This window comes from Zingiber officinale, chromosome 5A (genome assembly GCF_018446385.1).
Source record: "Zingiber officinale cultivar Zhangliang chromosome 5A, Zo_v1.1, whole genome shotgun sequence".
In the NCBI taxonomy this organism is placed as follows: Eukaryota; Viridiplantae; Streptophyta; class Magnoliopsida; order Zingiberales; family Zingiberaceae; genus Zingiber; species Zingiber officinale.
This window is the reverse complement of record NC_055994.1, coordinates 44,208,522-44,229,031: the sequence shown is the minus strand read 5'-3', so window position 1 is coordinate 44,229,031 and position 20,510 is coordinate 44,208,522. Positions and strand designations below refer to the sequence as shown.

At 39.7% G+C, this 20,510-nt stretch overlaps 1 protein-coding gene across 1 annotated transcript; it reads right to left on the bottom strand.

Annotated features, from left to right (window-relative positions):
* Positions 1 to 700: 700 nt before the first annotated feature.
* Positions 701 to 3,311, bottom strand: LOC121980464 (mannan endo-1,4-beta-mannosidase 6-like). The gene is made up of 5 exons (XM_042532510.1): positions 2,818 to 3,311; positions 1,914 to 2,108; positions 1,715 to 1,837; positions 1,405 to 1,616; positions 701 to 1,283 (listed from the first exon to the last, which is right to left on the bottom strand). The coding sequence occupies exons 1-5, from the start codon at positions 3,166 to 3,168 to the stop codon at positions 854 to 856; spliced, it is 1,311 nt and encodes a 436-aa protein (XP_042388444.1). The 5' UTR covers positions 3,169 to 3,311; the 3' UTR covers positions 701 to 853.
* Between the last annotated feature and the right edge of the window lie 17,199 nt (positions 3,312 to 20,510).

Here is a 20,510-nt window from a genome sequence, read left to right as displayed (position 1 = left end):
TATAATCTTCTTTTATATCGTCAATCATCTCAAGACTTAGCTTATGTGACTATAGTGATGTAGATTGGGCAAGTTTTTCTGAGCATAGATGCTCTACTAACTAGTAGATATGTAATATTTTTTGAATAAAATCTTATCTCACGAAATTTAAAAAAATAACCTACAGTTTCTCATTCAAGAAGTGAGGTTGAATATAAAGATATAACCAATATAATGTCTAAAATTATTTGGCTTCTATTATTTTTTTCCGAACTTCATCTCGCATCAAATATTGCACCAAAAAAATTGATGTGACAATATTGGAGCAACATATCTCACAGCAAATTCAAGCTTTCAAGTTCTCATAAAATATATGGAAATTGATTTAATTTTTATTTTGTTTGAGAATGTGTAATAACTTAATAATTATCTGTCTTATATATTTTTACAGATAATCAAATTATTGATATATTTACTAAGTTATTATCCAAACAATATTTTAACACGCCAGAAATTAAATTCAATATTAAAAAGTTCCCATTAAATTTGTAGGGAGTCAGTGTAAAAGAGAATTATTCAACATAAATTAAATTAGCATTATACCACATTAATTATTAGAATATTCTTTCCTTTTATTACTATATCTTGGAACGTATCTATAAATTGTCCTATTTATGGACAACCCAAGATATTATAAACCTTTAATTGCCTCTTACAACGTTGTCCTATTGTTATTATCTTTCACTAGTTTCTATCTTAGTTTGTATACGTAATGAAAGGAATTAATTAATCACACGATATATACACACATTCCATACATTATACACATATATAATTCATACACGTACGTGAACACATAGTAGATGCATGTCAATTATAGTTCACGGTGAAGATGAGGATGAGAAGGGCTCTTCTTCTTGCAGCTCCAGTGGCATTTCCACGAGCACCTGGAGTTAAAAATTTGGATCCTCTTCGACTGCAGCGAGATGATGTTGGAGGTATTATGAGCTTTGGTGAGCACCACCCCGTAGCCGTCGTCCATGTACTCAGTCCCCTCCGGGAACAGCTGCCACAGCAGGCTACCACTGCCACTCCCACCCCTCCTCGTCGAGTTCAACAACGTCGAGTAGACAGCGTCAATGAACACGTTCCGAAACGTCGCGTTGAACTTTTCGTCCTTGGACGACACACCGTACTCTCCGAACACCACCGGCATCCGTAGCACACTCTCCGTGTCGTCGATGTGATTTCGCATCCACTTTGTTGCAAACTGGAGGAAGTCATTGGATACTGACTTGGATATCCTTCATTCATTAAACAAACACGTACGAGAATAATATAATATACATTACTTAATTAATTAATTAATTAATTAGCTCGTCTAACTCCAAGTCGGTTGTACGTGGTGGTTAATTATCGACTCACCAAATATCTGGGTAGATGTGTGCAGAGGCATAATCGATTCCCAGGGTTTTGTGGTTTCTGATGAAATCGGTTCCTACTTGGCCTGCCACAGGGTTGGGGTTGAGCGACAATTTTTCAGGCGTAGAAATGCCGTAAAACCCTTCTGTTCCGGTGCTCAGTAGGTGATCCGAGTCAATGGACTTCACATGAACTGCCATCTCTTGAATCCAATCCTACAGTATGTAATTAGATATATATATCGATCGTGTGCAAATATTTACATATTATATAGTTTGATATAATTAATTAATCAACGTACGTACGTACTCACCTGAAGCTTATTGCCAGATGGGTCCGAGAGACATCTAGGTTCGTTCATCAGCTCCCATGAGAAAATGGTCGGGTCATCTTTGTACGTGATGTTAGTGAATGTGTTAACTCTGGTGAGAACTGTCTGGCTTGAGCAAACAATTAATTAATCAAAAACGTAATTAACACAGCTATATATCTATATATAAAAAGTTACTTACCTTCACATGAGCTTTATAGTATCCTTTTACAGTTGGATCGGTGAAGAAGTCTTCATCAGAAGTAAGGTTTAACCCTGCAGCTTTCCCCCATTTTACATATTGAGCCTTCCCTCCGTATCCTTCCCAGTTGTTAACGAGCGGAAGAATTAGCCGAATCTTGTATTTTCTCCCTTCGCTCACCACAAAATCTAATGCCTTTATATGGCACAATTCACTACTATTACAATTTTATATACCTTTATAAAAGATAAAGTTTTAATGTGTTATTACTATATATATATATATCAAAGAAAAGAAGATAAAGTAACAGCAGCATAAATTATTCCGCTGTCAAATTTTATCATGACGCAGTAGATCATAATTGCCAGCTGATAATTATTTAATATCTAACAATGGGGCCTCCACTCCCCTTCAGCATTAATGCAATCTTCTTGTCACGCTAGCTAAAACTTGGGATATATTAATTTCCTCGATCGCCGCAGCCTTTTTATGCATCTTTGGAAGAGAATATTATATATCGATAAGTATCCACCGAAGAAATCATCTAATGATTGATTTAAAATTTGGAAGTTATTCTATCATCCGATAGTATGCATATATATATATAAATAAAGACATCTTGTACATATAGATATTCATTCGTTAATAGTCTTGATTGAATGATGGATAACCAAGATTATTAAAAATAACTGTTTAAAGTTTTAATTAATGCTATCAACGTGCGTGCGTGTCCTTAATTTCGAATGAAATGTGTTCGATCGTGTCTGATATATAGATTCCCTTAATTAACAATTAAGTAAATCTGATAAGGTAATGAAATAAGCAAATGAAATATAAATGGGAGGGAGTGCCAAAGTGAATTGGGAAATAGTAAGTAATTAATTAATATCAAATGAGAGGGGACCTTGAAGACGTCTTGATCGTAAACAGAAGGCGCCTTCTGCAGCGCTCTCCATCCCCCGTCGTTGAACGCCCAGGTTCGGCACACCGTCAGACCCACCGACGACGCCTGCCTGAACGCGTCGCTCACCTTGGCCCGCGTCGACTCATCCGCCGCCAGCAGCATAAGCCAGTACGCGTTGAATCCGTTCACGTAGAAAGGCTGCCGCCCTCCTCCCACCACGAACTGCTTCCCTTCCCTCCTCACCATCCCCCAATACTCCTCCTCATCTCCGCCACCACTTGCTGATCGTCCGACTGGAGCCCGTCCAAGAATAAGAATGGTCTGCAAGAAGAGCAGAGAGAGAGGGCCCATGACCAGCTGCTGGATTCTTTTAATTGTTAATACGAACAAGTACGTATTAATTCCGCTCGCGTAGGCACCCAATCCATGCCTGCCTGCCTGCCTGTTTATATTGAGCTGTACGCGGGAGACCTGTTTATATCTTCCTGTTTATACATGTCTGGCTCGATTGCCGGAGATCAGCGACAGCTAACTAGCGAGTAGAATGGGAGCAGTTTTTGATCTTAGCTTGGAAGTAATTTATGGAATGCTTGCAAGTTTGGATTTTGTATCGACTTCTTATGTTTTTTATTTTATCTGTTTGTGGACCGAAGAGAGATAGATTGTTTTAAGCAAAAGGAAGCTCGATCGTGTGATTGGACTGCTTGTAGCTTTCTGATCGAGTTTCAAGTGTAAATTTTAATAACTTCTATTCTAAAATATAAATGTTGAACCGTGTTTAAATTTTATTAATAAATTTTATAGAATATTTTGAAAATAATAATAAAAATAAAGAGTTTAAAAATTGCCCTTTTAATATAATTCTAACTCACCTACTTAACGCATTCATGGCTATTTTAATTTACAAACTATATAGACATATAATTTTGTATTACTATATACGGTTCGATTCTTAAGTTTTATCATAAAGAAAAGTTTCTCTCTTGTCTATCATACTGGATAATCAAATTTTAAAATTACCATGTGGTATTCATTCTATTTCTTTTTTACACATGTGATAATATATATATATATATATATTAGAAATCTTATGCTGCGGTGCCTTATGTACGATTTTGTTGTGGTACTTGCCACGTCAGATGCATCATGCTATACTAAGTTGCAGAGGATCGTGCAAGTACATAAACAATCCCATGGTTTTCTTCTCGATCCAATGTTAAACTACCTGACATCTTTTTGGTAGTCCTGAGTCATCAAACGTTTTGAACAAACAAGTCATGCAGTAGATAGCAGAGGAGTTGTGGATATCTTGAGCTCGGTACAAGAGTGACATTGACTAGCTAGTCAATTAGAGTTGGATTGTGGAAACAATATTACTATGTGGTAGCCTAAAGTTGTGTAAATCTGTAGTTAAACAAGTTGAATTAAGTAGAGTCTTATTAGTCTCGACTAATTATATGGTTCTTAATTTCTCATTGAACTCATTCGATCACTAAAATATCTAGATATCTTAAATCAGTATACTTAAAACAATTATTATATCCTTTAGTTGTAGAAGTTGAATTAATTAGAGCCTTGTTTGTCTTGGCTATTTGAAAGCAATTTTATGTTCTTACCTTCATATTGAACTCTATAAAGACTATATAATTAATGACAAGTTGCCTGTCATTAACCCTATCATTCATTCAACTTTACAAAATACCTAAAAGTTGCATCCAACTTTGATATTGAATTCATATTATATATTCTAAATAAATATCAATGATCATTTTAAATGTATTTATAAATTATTATAATAACATTTATTAGTGTCATTATAGATTAGTTAAGGTGACATTTAAATGGTCTTATAAATTATTTTTACTGACACTTTTTATTGTCCTTATAAAAAACATAAATATCATAATAAATGAGTTTTAGTAACATTTAGCTTTGTCATTATTACGATGATAACACGACATATATAAATGTCCTTAAAAAAACATTTCCTGACATTATAGAGTATCATTATATGCAGCGTTGATTTTTTTTTTATGTTTTCTCGCTGACATGACAAGTACCACAGTAAAATCGCACATAAAACACCGCAACATAAGATTTCTCATATATATATATATATAAAAGGTAACTTTAGACAGTCATACCATTTCAGCTTCTTGTTCAATATTGAATACATATATTAAAGTAATTGCTTTCTCAAATAGTATGTATTATACAGAGGAGTATCTGCACAACACAGGTGAACGTACCCAAATATTTATTTGCATCGACAAAGTATCATTACAATTAACTATATTATTGTTGATCCCGTCTAGATGGAAGCGGTGAACAGTAGCTATCATAGTAAAAATTAACTTTTTCACTTATTTTATTACAATGCTCGAGGAATTCTATCAAAATTAGTTTTTTTTTTTTTTTTTTTTTTTTTTTTTTTAAAGTAGCGAGTGTCCAGTTTTTCGAATCGATTAATCTTAGGATGAGAACATCAAATGACACCATACATCATATATCATATATCATATATCATATATCTTAAATTCTTAGTATATTGTTTCAATTGCTGAGGCACCCTTTAGGTGAATCGACTCACCTCTTTGAAATGGTTATAACAACTATTTTGTTATCTGATACGGTACATGATCGTGGGGTCAGGGAGTTGACGTGGTCGGAAGTCAAGTCCATGGGATAGTCGCAAGTCAAGCTCATGCGACGGTCAGAAGTCAAGCCCACGTGGCGGTTAGAAGTCAGACATACATGGTGGTCAAAAGTCTGACCTACATGGAGGTCAAAAGTTCGGCATACGTGGAGTGCAAAGGGCTTGGTCACAAGCTGGTCCAAGTCGGGCGCCGGTGGCATTCCGGGGTTAGGCGGCATACATGGAGTTCAAAGGGCTTGGTCACAAGCTGGTCCGAGTCGGGCGTAGGTGGCGTTCCGAAGTTAGGCCTACATAGCGAGTAGGAACTTGCAAGCCAGAATCATAGGTCGAGATACGCAAACCCAGGACTACAGGTCAGGATCACAGGTCGGGATTTATAACCTTGCGGCATAGGATACCTGGACCAAAGCGTACAGGTCGGGATGTGCAAACCAAGGATACAGGTCAGGACTCATAACCTTGCGACACCGGACATATGAACCGGAGCGCATAGGTCGGGATGTACCAAACAAGGATACAGGTAAGGACTTATAGCCTTGTGGCACCAGATGTATGGACCAGAGCGTACAGGTCGGGATGTACCAACCAAGGATACAGGTTAGGACTTATAGCCTTGCAGCACCGAACGTATGGACCAAAGCGTACAGGTTGGCATGTACCAACCAAGGATACAAGTCAGGACTTATAACCTTGCGGCACCGGACGTATGTGTTGGGTTTTTCGGGCCGCGAAAACCATTTTTTCGCGTCACGGAAACCCCGAAACTCCCTAGCCAACGGATCCGTGCAAAGAAATTTTTTTGAAAACTTACGAATACGAGTTTCAAACTAGATCTACTCCTAGATCTACATAAAAAGATTTTATACCTTCGATGCGTGCTCTTCGCGAGTCTCGCTTGTCCAAGGTACGCCGAATCTCGAGATTGTCAACGTAGACAATCCTCTAGAAGCATCCACACGAACAAGATGTGTTCTCTAACACACAAGGATGGAGAAGAGAGCACCACAAGTGTGCTAGCACTTTCTAGGGCTCTCGGGTAGGATTTAAAAGGGAGAAAGGAGAGAAAGTAAAAGGAATCTCATACACTCCTCTAGGTACCCTCCTTTGTGACCTTCACTCCACCCTATTCTCTTGGAACTCAACTCACTCACCTTCACCTTGCTTGGAATCCACGGCAACAGCAGCAAAGGAGGAGGAAGAGAGCTAAGGAGGAAGAAGCATTCAACACCACAAAATCAATGCCACAAAATAAAACTCCATTTTCTTTTATGTGGCCGGCCACACATGGGTAACTCCCCATTTAATGTGGCCGGCCACATTAAATGGAGGATTGTAACCTCTTGATCTCCCTTAATGATGTGGAGATGATGTGGCAAGGTTAGTCATGCCATGTAGGATGAGTCAACCTTCATGATGTGGCAATACATCAAGTCAAACTTGATGTTTCAACTTCCATTTGGTCAAGTCAAAATTGACCAAATCTCTTCCTTGTTGAGTTAAATCCAACCTTTGATTCAAGTCAATTTTAATTTAATGAATCTCAATTCATTAATATAAATTGACTCAATGAATCAAATTTAAATTAGACTCATTCAACAATTGAATCTAATTGAGTCTAACTCAATAAGTCTAATTTGAATTAATCTGAATCCAATCTTTGGTGCATCATATGAACCTAATCCAATTGGTTCATCATATGAACCTAATCTCCATCCACTTGTTCTTTGTGTGTGACCCAATAGGTTCTTGTAACGTTGGCAATGTTTCTAAACTCCTTTAGAAACATAAGCAATGAGTGACATCTAGCAATACATCATTGCTACCCAAGTTACAAGAATGATGAGATCCAATATCACCTTGTGACTACTAATTGTGACTCCTCACAATATATGACAAGTGTCCTTCTATCCTAGACATCTAGATTGATCAATGTGAGGCATAGACTGTGTCATCCTCTGATCAATCTAAATCTTGAACTTCAAGTAGACTCACTAAATCAAATGAGCTCAATATCTTATATTGACTCATTTGGGCATGGACATGCACTTCGTGGTCTCACTCTATCAAGAATACCGATGTCTCTCCCGTCATATAGGAGGGATAGATCCCATCTACATCACTCACATTCCTCCGCATAATTTGTTACATACCCAGTAATCGCCTTTATAGTCCACCCAGTTACGGGTGACGTTTGACGAAACCAAAGTACATAACTCCTTATGTAGGGAACCATGGTGACTTCAGGTCTAAGGATTAGTAGTCATACTAATAGCCACATGAGAAAGTATATGACACTCATATAACGATCCATGATACTTTCTCATGGCGGGTCATTCAGTATACATTCTCTAATGCATACCCATGTGTCAACTTGATATCTCTATATCCATGACTTGTGAGATCAAGTCATCGAGTTGACCTACATGCTAGTCTTATTGCATTAACATTGTCCCTGAATGTTAATACTCGACTAGGAATGATTAAAAGTAGTGTTCCCTATATCATCTCACTATCGATTCAACCAATCGATTGATATAGGTAAGAACCTTCTACTCAAGGACGTTATTATACTTAGTTTATTTGGCACCAATACAAGTAAGTATAATAACCAAAAACCAAATGCCTTTATTTATATAGAATATGATATAATAAGTCCAAAATACAATCATCAAATGATTGGCTCTAGGGCTCTAGCTAACAGTATGGACCAGATCGTACAGGTCGGGATGTACCAACCAAGGATACAGGTCAGGACTTATAACCTTGCGGCACCGGACGTATGGACCAGAGCGTACAGGTTGGGATGTACCAACCAAGGATACAAGTCAGGACTTACAACCTTGCGGCACATATCACATGGACCAAAGTGTACAGGTCGGGATGTACCAACCAACGATACAGGTCAAGACTTACAACCTTGCGACACAGAGCACATGGACCAAAGCGCACAGGTCGGGAAAATGCAAACCAAGGATACAGGTCAAGACTGACAGGTCGAAATATACGAATCAGGACGTTCAGGTCGGGAAACACAGACTAAGGCATACAGTGCAAGACAGACGGAATCAGACTGAGGCACACAGGTCAGGACTCGGGATAAGCAGGAGTAAACTGAGGCGTACAGGTCAGGATGCAGGATAAGTGGAACTAGACTAAGGCTTACAGGTCATGACTTACAGGGTAAGGCAAGTCGAGAGTTCACAAAACAAGGCACGCAGGACAGGGATAGACATACAGGTCTGGAGTCATGAAGCTGCAAACGCAGGTCAGGAAAGGTAGTTCTACACCCACAGGTAGAGGCCGGCAGATACAAGGACCCAGTCCAGGGTTAACAGATTGGGGCCGGTAGGCACTACACGACAAGCAAGTCAGGGAATCATAACAACCTGTCAGGGAATAATCACTGCCTGTCAGAGAATATGCTAATGGTCTGGCGCTCACCGCCCACTGATTCTTTCTCAGACTTATAGGAGGACACCACGTGTCATTCACCGTCAGACAAATCCTGACATCCGACATTCCCTGATACACGTCAGGCTCCAGAAGCACCCATTGTAGTATAAAAAGGGATGCTTTGTCCCTTACGCAGGTACGCTCACTCGTCATTTCATACTCGTCTCTTACTTTTCGTCCTTTCTCTGTGCTTATAGGGAAAAAGTACCTGACTTGAGCATCGGACGGCCTGATCCGGGGACTTTTTCCCTAGTTCTTGGTCTTTAATGCAGAGGCGGCTTGTCTGAGTGTGCGCAGGACCCTCGCTTCGTCATCACCCCCGTCATCCACTCGTGTAAGCTCTCCCGGCAGGTGCCAGATATCGACCAGGCTTCGCAGCGACGTTCCGTCAACACCAGCGACAGCGCAGCCCGCCTTCGTCCGACTCAGCTTCCGGACGGGATCAAATTTGGCACCGTCTGTGGGAACACAACTACCTGTTCCGGAACGTGACGATGGAGGACTTGGGCAGAATCAACGTAACCATGACTGCTGGACAATATGAGCTCTTCAAAGAGGCTAAGAAGCAGGTGACCTCTGAAAAACAACGAACTACCGCCTCCCGACCAAAAAAGTTACCTGAGGTTTCTAAGGAACCAGCTCACGCCTCGGATCGAGGCTCTAAGAGAAAGCAACCCCTGGAGTTTCCCCCTGTCTTCTATAGGGAGCTTGGCCAGGGGCATTATCAGCTGGAGCCAGGATAATACAGCCACAAGGAGCAACCTCAAGTTTCTGTTGCTGAAAGCTCATTGCCCAAAGATTCGAAAAAGGGGAAAGCTACTGTCCCTCACGAAGAGCGTCGGATGGAGCCAGAGGAGAAAGTGCCTTTCTCTTCCAAAATATTGGAGGAGAGGCTGCCCAAAGGTACCGACCCCCGACTATTAGGGAATACGATAGCAGTAAAGATCCTGAGGATCATCTCCGCAAGTTCCAAAACGTGGCTCTGCTGCATCAATACAACGACGCTGTTAAATGTTGAGTGTTCCTGAACACTCTATCAGGTTCCGCCCAAAAGTGGTTTGATGGACTGCTGCACGGGTCCATCACTTGCTTCTCTGACTTCAAGATCGCTTTCCTGCGCCACTTCGCCAGTAGCAAGAAGTATCAAAAAACTGACCACTGCTTGTTTGCTCTCAAGCAAGTGTAACGACCCCGCCCCTCGGCCCCTTGGGCGGCCCATTTGGCTGCCCCTTGGCGGTCTCTTGGGCGGCCCAACTGGCGACCCCTTATGTCGTCGACTGACGACCCTCGGCCGTGCCGTTACTCACTAGGTCTTCCCACCCCTGGCCAGTGGATTTTTGCCTTCCCCAGGATTCAAACTCTAGACCTCCAGGCTAAGTACTAAAGTTTATTAATCCTGGTAGCCAAGTGAGCTCCACACCCTAGGTAGTCCCTGCCCGAATAAAATTTCGACAATATCTCCCCTGTACGGGTGACAATCTGAAACTTTATACATTGCCCTCAAGGCCACATATACCTTGGCCAACACGGACGGAACAATAACAATAATAAAAATGCAACAACCAAACATCCACGCAGTTTAATAGTAAACAACTAAAGCAGTGAAAAGAAAACTAAAAAAAAACAACCCTACTCAACTACACCCATAAAGCTCAAAACACGACGAACCAAAATCCACTCACCTCTTCTGATGTCCAAGCAGGCATGTAGTAAAACAAATCCAAATAAAACTCATCGACAACATCCATAAAGTAAACTAATACAAGTCCAGATAGTGCAATAAGAAAATAAGAACCAAAAGTCTGAAACAACACATCCTCGCGACCTGCAGGGGACTAGCGACTGGAACTCTCCGGACAGTCTCAACCTGAAATGTAATAATAACCACGGCGTGAGTCAACTCCTCAGCGGGTAATATTGACATGCACAGTAAGAAAATAACAACTAGCAGTAATCATGCGTACAGTTTCCTGATATAAGAAAGATAAAATGCACATGAAATAATCTGGAGAAAACTGTACTAACCAGGACCTGGGTATAAGTATAACAAGGTCGTCAGACCGAGAGTGTCATAAATCCTGTATGCATGTCAATCATATACATTCATCCAAATGCAGCAAATAAATGCAGCAAACACAAGCAATAAATGCATCAATGCGTATGATGCCAATGACATGTCCTGGTCACTCCTGACTCCAGTCAGCCATCTCACACACGATGGTGAAACCGAGTGGGTAGGGCTGTGACAACCGTGCACTCTGCTATCACTGCTCTTGATCAGTGACCGAGTGGACGGGATGTTGTCGGAGTACACTTATCCTCCTACCCCAAATTATAAGTGGGGGAGCTCAATACTCTCATCTCCCTGAGCCAGTCCAGAGGAGGGATCCCTGACGTGCTACCACGCTGCGTCACGCTACCCATGAGTGGACCAGCTGAGCACCGACAGAGCACCTGCTACAACACACTCTGCCTGAATAAAAACCACTAACCCATGAGTGGTCGTATGTGCAGATCTATGTAACTGGCGATGTGCTCAACAATAATGGAGCCGACTATCGCACAACATGCAATCATGCGAGATGGTGCATGACACTAAGCATAGAAAATATCCTGAACCTATCCATATATATATAATGTGTACCCTAAAACAAATTGACCAAATCAATGGTCAAGGTACACAGGTCAGATAAAGTATCAAAATCTAGGTCTTGAACATAATAAAACATGGTTGTGTCACTACCCTTATAAGCATGTATAATCAGGTAGGCACTAACATGAAATGCATAATAAGTAAACAAAACAAGCATGTAACAGATCGGATAGTGACCAACCGAAACAGATAAGAAATATAATCATTGCTGTTTATTAAAAATACTATTATGCATATTAAATGACATAAAGTCAAAGTACCCGCCTCCAATAGAAAAGATCATATCCGGTCCAAATCTGACGTCAAGATACTCGTCTCGCGTCAAAGTCCTGTAGTACATGGTATCCAGATTTAGCTAACTATATATAAATAAATTAGTTAAATCAAATCCTTGAGAAGCTAACATAAATCCAAATCCAATTATAAACCCTAATTGGATCATCTAACTCCTCAATTGATTCTAACTAATCCATTCGAATTAGGACTTGCAATAAGCATAATCAATCATAGTATCTTACCCAATTTAGCCCTAATTCAACACATATATCAAACCCTTATGCCTTACCTCCAATCACAGCCTTGTTCTAGAATAAGAAGCTACTAGAATTTGCTGGAATTAGTGATTGTCGGATCCAAGAACAACCCACAGCAAACCCTACTGGAAAATTTTTCCCCACTGGTCGGATCAAGTTGAGATCAAGAAATAGAGATAACAAATCAAACAATGACCAAATTCCAACCAATCTTACCTTCTTCCTCTCCACTAGTTGGAGGTGATCAAGGATCCGGTGACAGAGCTAGGGCACGGGTGAAATCGGCTACCGGCGCTAGGGCACATGCGACAGCGGCGCTGGGTCAGACCTGGTGGCCGGCGATAGTGCTAGGCAGAGAGAGTCGGTGTCTATCGGGTGGCCTGGCTTCTAGCGGAGGAGACAGTGAGTTCGGGAGAAGGGCTCGGTGAGGAAAGGGGAGGAGATGAAGAAGATCGGCTCGGGAAAAATTTGAGGATTGGGAGAAGGGAACCGTCGCGGCGTCGGTTAGGGCACGGGAGGAGAAGGCGCAGGTGAATCGGGAGGAAAGAAGGAGAAAATAAAAAAAAAAAGTAAAAAGAAAAAGGAATTATAAAAATAAACATTTCTTCGCTTAAATGGGTAGCCTAAACAGTCTTTCCTAGGGCCCCATTTTTATCCCCGTAAACTCATCCATACGAGCTCCAAAAAATTCCAGAAATTTTTTTAAAAATTTTGAAAAAATCCCTTATTATTATTCGTCTTTTTTTTTTTTGTATTTTACATTCTCCCCCACTAATAAAAATTTGGTCCCCCAAATTTCGTTATTTACCATCAGCAATTACTAACAACAAGATAGAAAGTATAAATGCTGAACGGAAAATAACCCACATACCTCATGTGAAAAGATGGGGGTATCGAGCTCGTATCGTATCCTTGAGCTCCCAGGTAGCCTCCTCGTCTGTATGATGCTGTCATCCGACTTTAATCAGTCGAATAATCTTGTTCCGCAGCAGATGCTCTTTCCAGTCCAGAATCCGTACCGAAACTTCCTTATAAGTGACGTCAGGTTGAACGAGAACTGAGATATCTGTCAGCACATGTGTCGAGTCTGTTAGTGAGAGCCCTAGAGCCAATCATGTGATGATTGTTGTATGGACTCGATGTATCATATTCCTATATATTTATAAAGGCATTCCTTTATGGTTATTTTACTTACTTGTCTTGGTGCCAAATAACTGAGTATAATAGCGTCCTTGAGTAAAAGGTTCTTATCTATATCAATCCATTGGTTGAATTGATAGTGAGATGATATAGAGAACACTACTCTTAATCATTCCTAGTCTAGTATTAACATTCAGGGACAATGTTAATGCGATGAAACTAGCATGTAGGTCAACTCGATGACATGATCTCACAAGTCATGGATATTAGATATCAGGTTGACACATGGGTATGCATTAGAAAATGTATACTGAATGACCCGCCATGAGAAAGTATCATGCATCGTTATATGAGTGTCATATACTTTCTCATGTGACTATTAGTATGACTATTAGTCCTTGGACCTGGAGTCACTATGGTTCCCTACATAAGGAGTTGCATACTTTGGCTTCGTCAAACGTCACCCGTAAATGGGTGGACTATAAAGTTGATTATTGGGTATGTAACAAATTATGCGGAGGGATGTGAGTGATGTAGATGGGATCTATCCCTCCTATATGACGGGAATGACATCATGATTCTTGATAGAGTTGGACCACTAGTGCATGGTCATGCCCAAATAGGTCAATATGAGATATTGAGATCATTTGATTAGAGTGAGTCTACTTGGAGTTCAAGACATAGATTGATTAGAGGATGACACGGTCTATGCCTCAATTGATCAATCTAGATGTCTAGGATAGAAGGACATTGTCATATATTGTGAGAGTCACAATTAGTAGTCACAATGGTGATGTTGGATCTCAACATTCTTGTAACTTGGGTAGTAATGATGTGTTGCTAGATACCGCTCATTACTTATGTTTCTAAATGGGTTTAGGAGCATTGCCAACGTTACTAAAACCTATAGGGTTACACACAAAGGGCAGTTAGATGGAGATTTTGTTCATATGATGGACCAAGAGGATTAGGTTCATGTGATGGACCAAGTTGGATTAAGAGTAATCCAAATTAGACTAATTGAGTTGGACTCAATTTGATTCATGTGTTGAATGAGTCTAATTTAGATTATGATTCATTGAGTCAATTTAAACCAATGAATAGAAATTCATTAAATTAAATTGATTTGAGTCAAAGGTTAGATTTGATCAACCATGGGAGATAAGAGGTCAAGTTTGACTTGACTTGAGAGGGAAGATGAAAGGTCAAATTTGACTTGACCAAATGCCACCTCATTGTGACTTGGCATGGGCCGGTCAATGATGGTGTTCCACATCATCAAGGCCACATCTTTATGTGCCACCTCATGAGGAAGACCAAGAGCCATGACTCTTGGTATTACATGGAGGTATAAAGCACACAATAAAGTGGCCGACCACATTAGTGAAGCAAATCAAGGCTAATCAAAGCTTCTTCTTCCTCCTCTCTTCTTTCTTGTTCTCCCTCTCCTCCATTACCAAGACCTCTCAAGGGTTCTAGCACACTCTAAGTGGTTCTCTCCATCTTTTTTCTTTGTGGATACGTGTAGAGGAGTGTACACTTGACACTCTACGAGATCCGACAACCGTTTGGACGAGCGAGATAAGGGAAGGGCATCCCTACAAGGGTAAAACCTTTCTTCCATGTAGATCTAAGGTAGATCTAGTGTAGACAAACATGTACATGAATTTTTATTTATCTTCGCACGGATCCGTGGCTAGCTTCGGGGTTTCCGCAACACAAAATGAGATTTTTACGGCTCGAAATTGCTAACAGTGGTATCAGAGCCACGTGCGAAGCTTGTATATGTTTTTTTTTGTTATTATGAAAAGGTTTCAGATTTGTAAGTTTCTTTAAATTTTCTATTTTTATGGATTTTGTGAGTATTTTTCTTGTAGAGGCGAAGCAACAAGTGCTTGGACACTTGTAGGCTCCATCTACCAAGAAAAACCTTCCGAAACGGCAAGGTCTCGCCCAAACAAAATTATTTTTGTTTGGGACAGCGACTTAAGGCGCTGTTAGATCAAGATGGGACACTCGTGATATTCATTTCGTGAGAAGGGGTGATGCCCCTAACCCCGTAAGGGGCGCTGCCCCTAACCCCGTAAGGGGCATTGTCTTGCGATCGCACCCGAAAATTGCTAAACGGGACCGCCGGGGAGTTATGACTCATAAAATTGATAAAAATAGTAGTAAAATTATAGAAATTTATGTAAAATAAATAATTTAGAATTATGTATGATATTGTGATGGTCATGCCCCAAAAACCCCAATATGATTGGTTAAAAATTATGTTGTAATTTATAATATGGTTTGCGCGCCATTTTTTGTATTGTGCGTGTTGTATATGATATGCGACCTGCGTGTCATGCCTTCTTTATTATGTTCCTATTGTAAATAGATTTTAGACTCGAATGTAACTCGAATTTCATATTTGTAATGTACAAAACAAGGCGGTGGAAGGTCCACTCAAGAAGGAGTTACGATAACAACACATGGCGGTCAAAAGGAGGCGCTTGAAGAAGCTGTTGACCCTAGGTTGACTGTCCGATCTTTTCATTGGCTTGAGAAGATCGTAGTAGGGCCATGACCTCATCATAATTTAATTAATCAGTATATATGATTGCTTGTGTGTATGTGATGCATGCTAATGTAGAGTAATTAGTGCCTTAATGCGTATATGATGCACATTCATGATTAGATTAGATCTTAATCAAGTCAACTCGAAATGCCTACTAAGTTTTGATATCCATCACTACCTCGATCATTTGTTGTTGTTGAATTTGCTAAAGCAGAGCAACACATATTATCTTGGTAGGGTACGGAGGGAAAATCTTGGTCCTGCCTATCAAAGCTTGGGTGAGAACAAACTCACACTACAAGAAAAAAGCTGATAGACAACGCTTTAAAAGTGTTGTCTATGTGACTAAAAAAGCGTTGTTAAAAGCACTGTTGTTAAAAGTCTGATCAATGACAACGCTTTAAAAGCGTTGTCATTGGTAACAAAGACAACGCTTTTGCAACGCTTTAAAAACGTTGTCTTTTTTTTCAAAAGACAAAGCATAAAAAGCGTTGTCTTTTTTAGCAAAGACAACAGTTTCATAACACATAAAAAAAACATTGTCTTTTTTTGCAAAAGACAAGAGGTTTTAAACTTTTGTCTTTTAATAGCAAAGACAAATAAAAGATAAATAAAAACAAATCTACTTCAATCAATAACATATTATTAAATAAACAACTAAGATAAATATACAAATTATCATCCTTACATTTCTATAACAAACATAATTACTCACATATAAAGAAATTTTAATTAGGAGATACTCAAAACTACTCCTAGTGACTACATCTTATTGCATGAACTTAAAGGATCTTGATAGATGTTATTTATCCTCTTGACTTGAATGTTCTTTACTCATTGACTTTAACATCTTCTCGCTTAAATCCCAAAGCCTTATTAATAGTTCTTCATCGAAGTACTTCCCAGTTACACCTCTGAGGTTCGGATGCAGTGCTACATAGCATGTAATTGCTACTCCTGTAAGATTGCAGAACAAACATATCAGTAAGATTACAAAAAAAAAATGAATGATAGCACAACTCATGAAGAACAATTTATCATAATCACCATGGGTTGGCAGCGATTGATAGATTGAGCCTAATTGTCAATTGTCTACATTCGAGTGTCTCATACTTTTGGTATCTTCAAAATTTAAAAGATAAAATACAATTATAAACAAGACAAAACAAAACATTGCCAACCAAATTGTAAATCAGCATGATTCATTCACTTTTAAATAAGGCCAATAAAAAAACAAGATACTTAATTACCCATCAGCAATATCTTTCACACTAGATCATGTGGGTACAATTAATGTAATATGACAAACGTGATACAACAAGTTTGAAAAGAACTATAACTATTAAATTAGTTGGTCATAACCAATATACATAGACTTGGACAACAACTTGTGTGCTTGGATTACAAGCTGATTGTAAAATCATGAGTTTAAGATTTAATATGAAACATTGATACTAGTTGAAATAATTTGGGTGAAAGCACCTTTATTTCTAATCCAACATTCAAGCATCAAGAATGGAAAGATTACTCTAAGCAAAGTTAACAATTAATTACTACAGCAACAAGTGGTTCCACCCATTTCTACAACATCATATGGAAATACTACCCAACCTTTATCTAAACAGACACTCAAGTGTGGTGAACTTGTTTCCGGAGTCACCTCATACACTAAGCTTCTCCTAACTAATGCCAATCCATACATAAAACATGAGTTATACGGATACATTCCTAGTCAACAAACAAATACATGAAACAATAATCTGGAGAAATTAACCTTATCAATCAATCCAAAGTTAAGGCAATAACCATTTCAATTTACATCTACACTTGAACTAGGACATTTAGAGCTTCATGAGAACATTTATCATCCAATTACAGCATTCACACCTTTATCGTGTTCATAAGTACTAACACGCCACTGCAAATCCAGATAAGGCATTTACACTAAAAGAAATTACAACAGTACCCATAATATTTCAGTTCACAACATCTTTTAATTATATGGAACAACAACAGGAATTCTCAACTAAATCACTAAGCTCTTACTGAAGAAAACCGAGACTTAAAGCTAACAGTCATTGGAGCAACTCAAACTTATGCTACCATGTACAAGGCAAATGTAACTAATAATCTAGAGATAACACATATTGTAGTAATCCGTATCTTGAAACTAAATAGATATTGGAACAGAAGATAACCTACTGCTTCATGTGTACAAATACAAAAGGAACATAATGATCTGGGTATTATCTTACAGGCTAGTTACATATGTACATCATGCACTTGTTTCATCCAAAAATTTCCATATTGTCTGCATCTTTTAAGTAATCCAAGAGAACAACTAAAATACTTGCTCAACTAAACACATGAATAGGATCTGGAATTTAATTAGAGCATGTACAAGATTTCAAGTAGAGTATGCACCAATCAAACATTTCAAGAATACAAAAGAATATATGCCCAAATCATATGAACAGATTCTAAAATTCCAAATGCAAGTTTGCACATTTCAATCATTCTAATCTACCACTATTCAAAAAGATATTCCAAGTGCGTACAAAACCCGACAGAAGACATCCATAACGACTTATCTAGATCCAACGAACAATCCATCGAAAAACCACAAAAAAGATATAAGAGCCTTGATTAACAAGAGAAAACACACATCCCTAGATGGAATACCACAAATCTCGCCGCAAGAAATCGGATGGCAGTCCTGAGCAAATTTGTAGCTCCAATAATTGAAAACCAAACGAAAAACTTTATCGATCTCACAGGGGAAAGAACAATTTGCAAACCCAAGGGCTTTCGATTGAGAAGAAACAGACAATGTAAATCAACACCCAGGAAACATCCGTGCTCATCGAGCAAAAATCATCAATGTAACTCGACGGAACACCGAAAATCGTTCACTTGCATTAGATCTGCAACACGAAAACCACCAAGAACATTATCGACACACACAAATCCAGGATCAACATACCTAGAAGTTCTACCCATATCTACAATGGAAGAAAACTTGCTTAAAGCTTGCGTTCAACACTCGATCTAGCCGCGAAAAAACACACAATCATTTAAAATCGAAGAAATCTTGCAGATCCCATGAAGATCACGATCGGAACCCTAGAGAACTCTACCCTGTAACTACCATGGAAGAATACTTGCCTCTCCTTCGCCGGAATCATGCGCACAAGCCCCCCTCCTCCTCTGCTTGAAGCTCTCCCGAAGCCCTTCACTCGAATCGTCGTGTTCGTCTCCCACTCGCAGCCGACAAGTACATACGCATGAGAGGGATTCCGGAGGAGAACACTATGCGTGAATCGGTGGGATTGATTTGGGAGAAAGGTGGGTGTCAAAGTGAAACCACTACAACAAAAACTGCAAACGACAACACCCCTACGACAACGGTTTTAAGAGAAAGTGTTGCGTATTTGCTCAAAGACAACGGTTTTTGCCAAAACCGTTGTCTTTAAACTCCCCATTAAATATAAAAGACAACGGTTTTAGCAAAACTGTTGTCATTGAGCGAGTTTTTTTTAAAACGACAACACTTTTTACAACGGTTTTATAAACCGTTGTCTTTATCCGTGTTTTTAGCGGCTACGACAACAGTTTTGAAAAAAACCGTTGTAATTGAATTTGGTCATCCCCCCCCCTTGTTGTTTTTCTTTCCCTCGCTGTTTTCTTTTCGGCGCCGTGTTTTCGCGTTCCCAAACCAAAGCTATTTATTTTTCCCTCTCCTCATATGACGTTGTACTCCTTCTCGTTTCCTGGTGAGCGGCGGCGTTCTCCAATGGGCTGCCGAAGATCCAGACGCACGGGAGGGAGAAACTGGAGAACGGGATCTGCCACGACGACAGCGCGCCGCCGGTGAAGGCGAAGACCATCGACGAACTGCACTCCCTGCAGAAGAAGAGGTCGGCGCCAACCACCCCCATCAAGGATGGCGCGCAGCAGGGCAATGCTGCCTTCGCCACCATCTCAGAGGAGGAGCGCCAGAAGCTCCAACTCCAGCTCCAATCCATCAGGTCAATATTTAATCTCCAAATAAACATCTCTTTCTCAATAATAAAAAAAGGGGGAAACATCCAGATTCCTTGCCGGATACTGGTGGCACACAACGACGCAGATTTGCTTGTTCTATGTGCGATTCAATGGCCACCACATCCTTCGCCTTCACCTCTGTTGCCATCAATAGCCGCTGTTGCTGTTGTACCACTTGCACACCCATCGGTTTCCTTTGTGTTTCCACTCTGCCGCCCCTACCGACCGCTCATCAATTTCTGCTGCGGAGTCTCCTAGACCCACATACTTGATCCAACAAAAGTGCCGCATCGCTGGATTCAAAGGTCGGTTCCCTAATCCCCTCTATTGTAAGCGGGTGATCGATGGATTACTCTTGTTGCAAAGATCAAAACTTTCTGTTTGTTTTTAATGAGATTTAAGACGCTTTTGGGGTTTTCGTCTTTCGTATTTCCTCTTTTTGGTGGCTAATAATTTCTTTCCCCCCTTTTTGTGTGTGTGTTTATGTAGTTTTGCCTCTGTGCTGTTGTTGTAACCAGTCGTGGGATTTGTCTTATTTACTAGCTTTACAATCTGTTTCCTAACTAAAGCTATTTGGGAATGCATCTCTATAGCACTGTGGGCTTTTGGTATTGAAATATAACAAATTTGCTTCGCAACTGTGGAATTTTGTTT

Excerpts from the sequence above, each read along its gene's own strand:
- LOC121980464 (XM_042532510.1), bottom strand. The coding sequence starts at position 3,168 with ATGGGCCCTCTCTCTCTGCTCTTCTTGCAGACCATTCTTATTCTTGGA. Across the intron at positions 2,109-2,817 it reads ACGATCAAGACGTCTTCAAG|GCATTAGATTTTGTGGTGAG; the intron begins GTCCCCTCTCAT and ends TGCCATATAAAG. Across the intron at positions 1,838-1,913 it reads ACTATAAAGCTCATGTGAAG|ACAGTTCTCACCAGAGTTAA; the intron begins GTAAGTAACTTT and ends TGCTCAAGCCAG.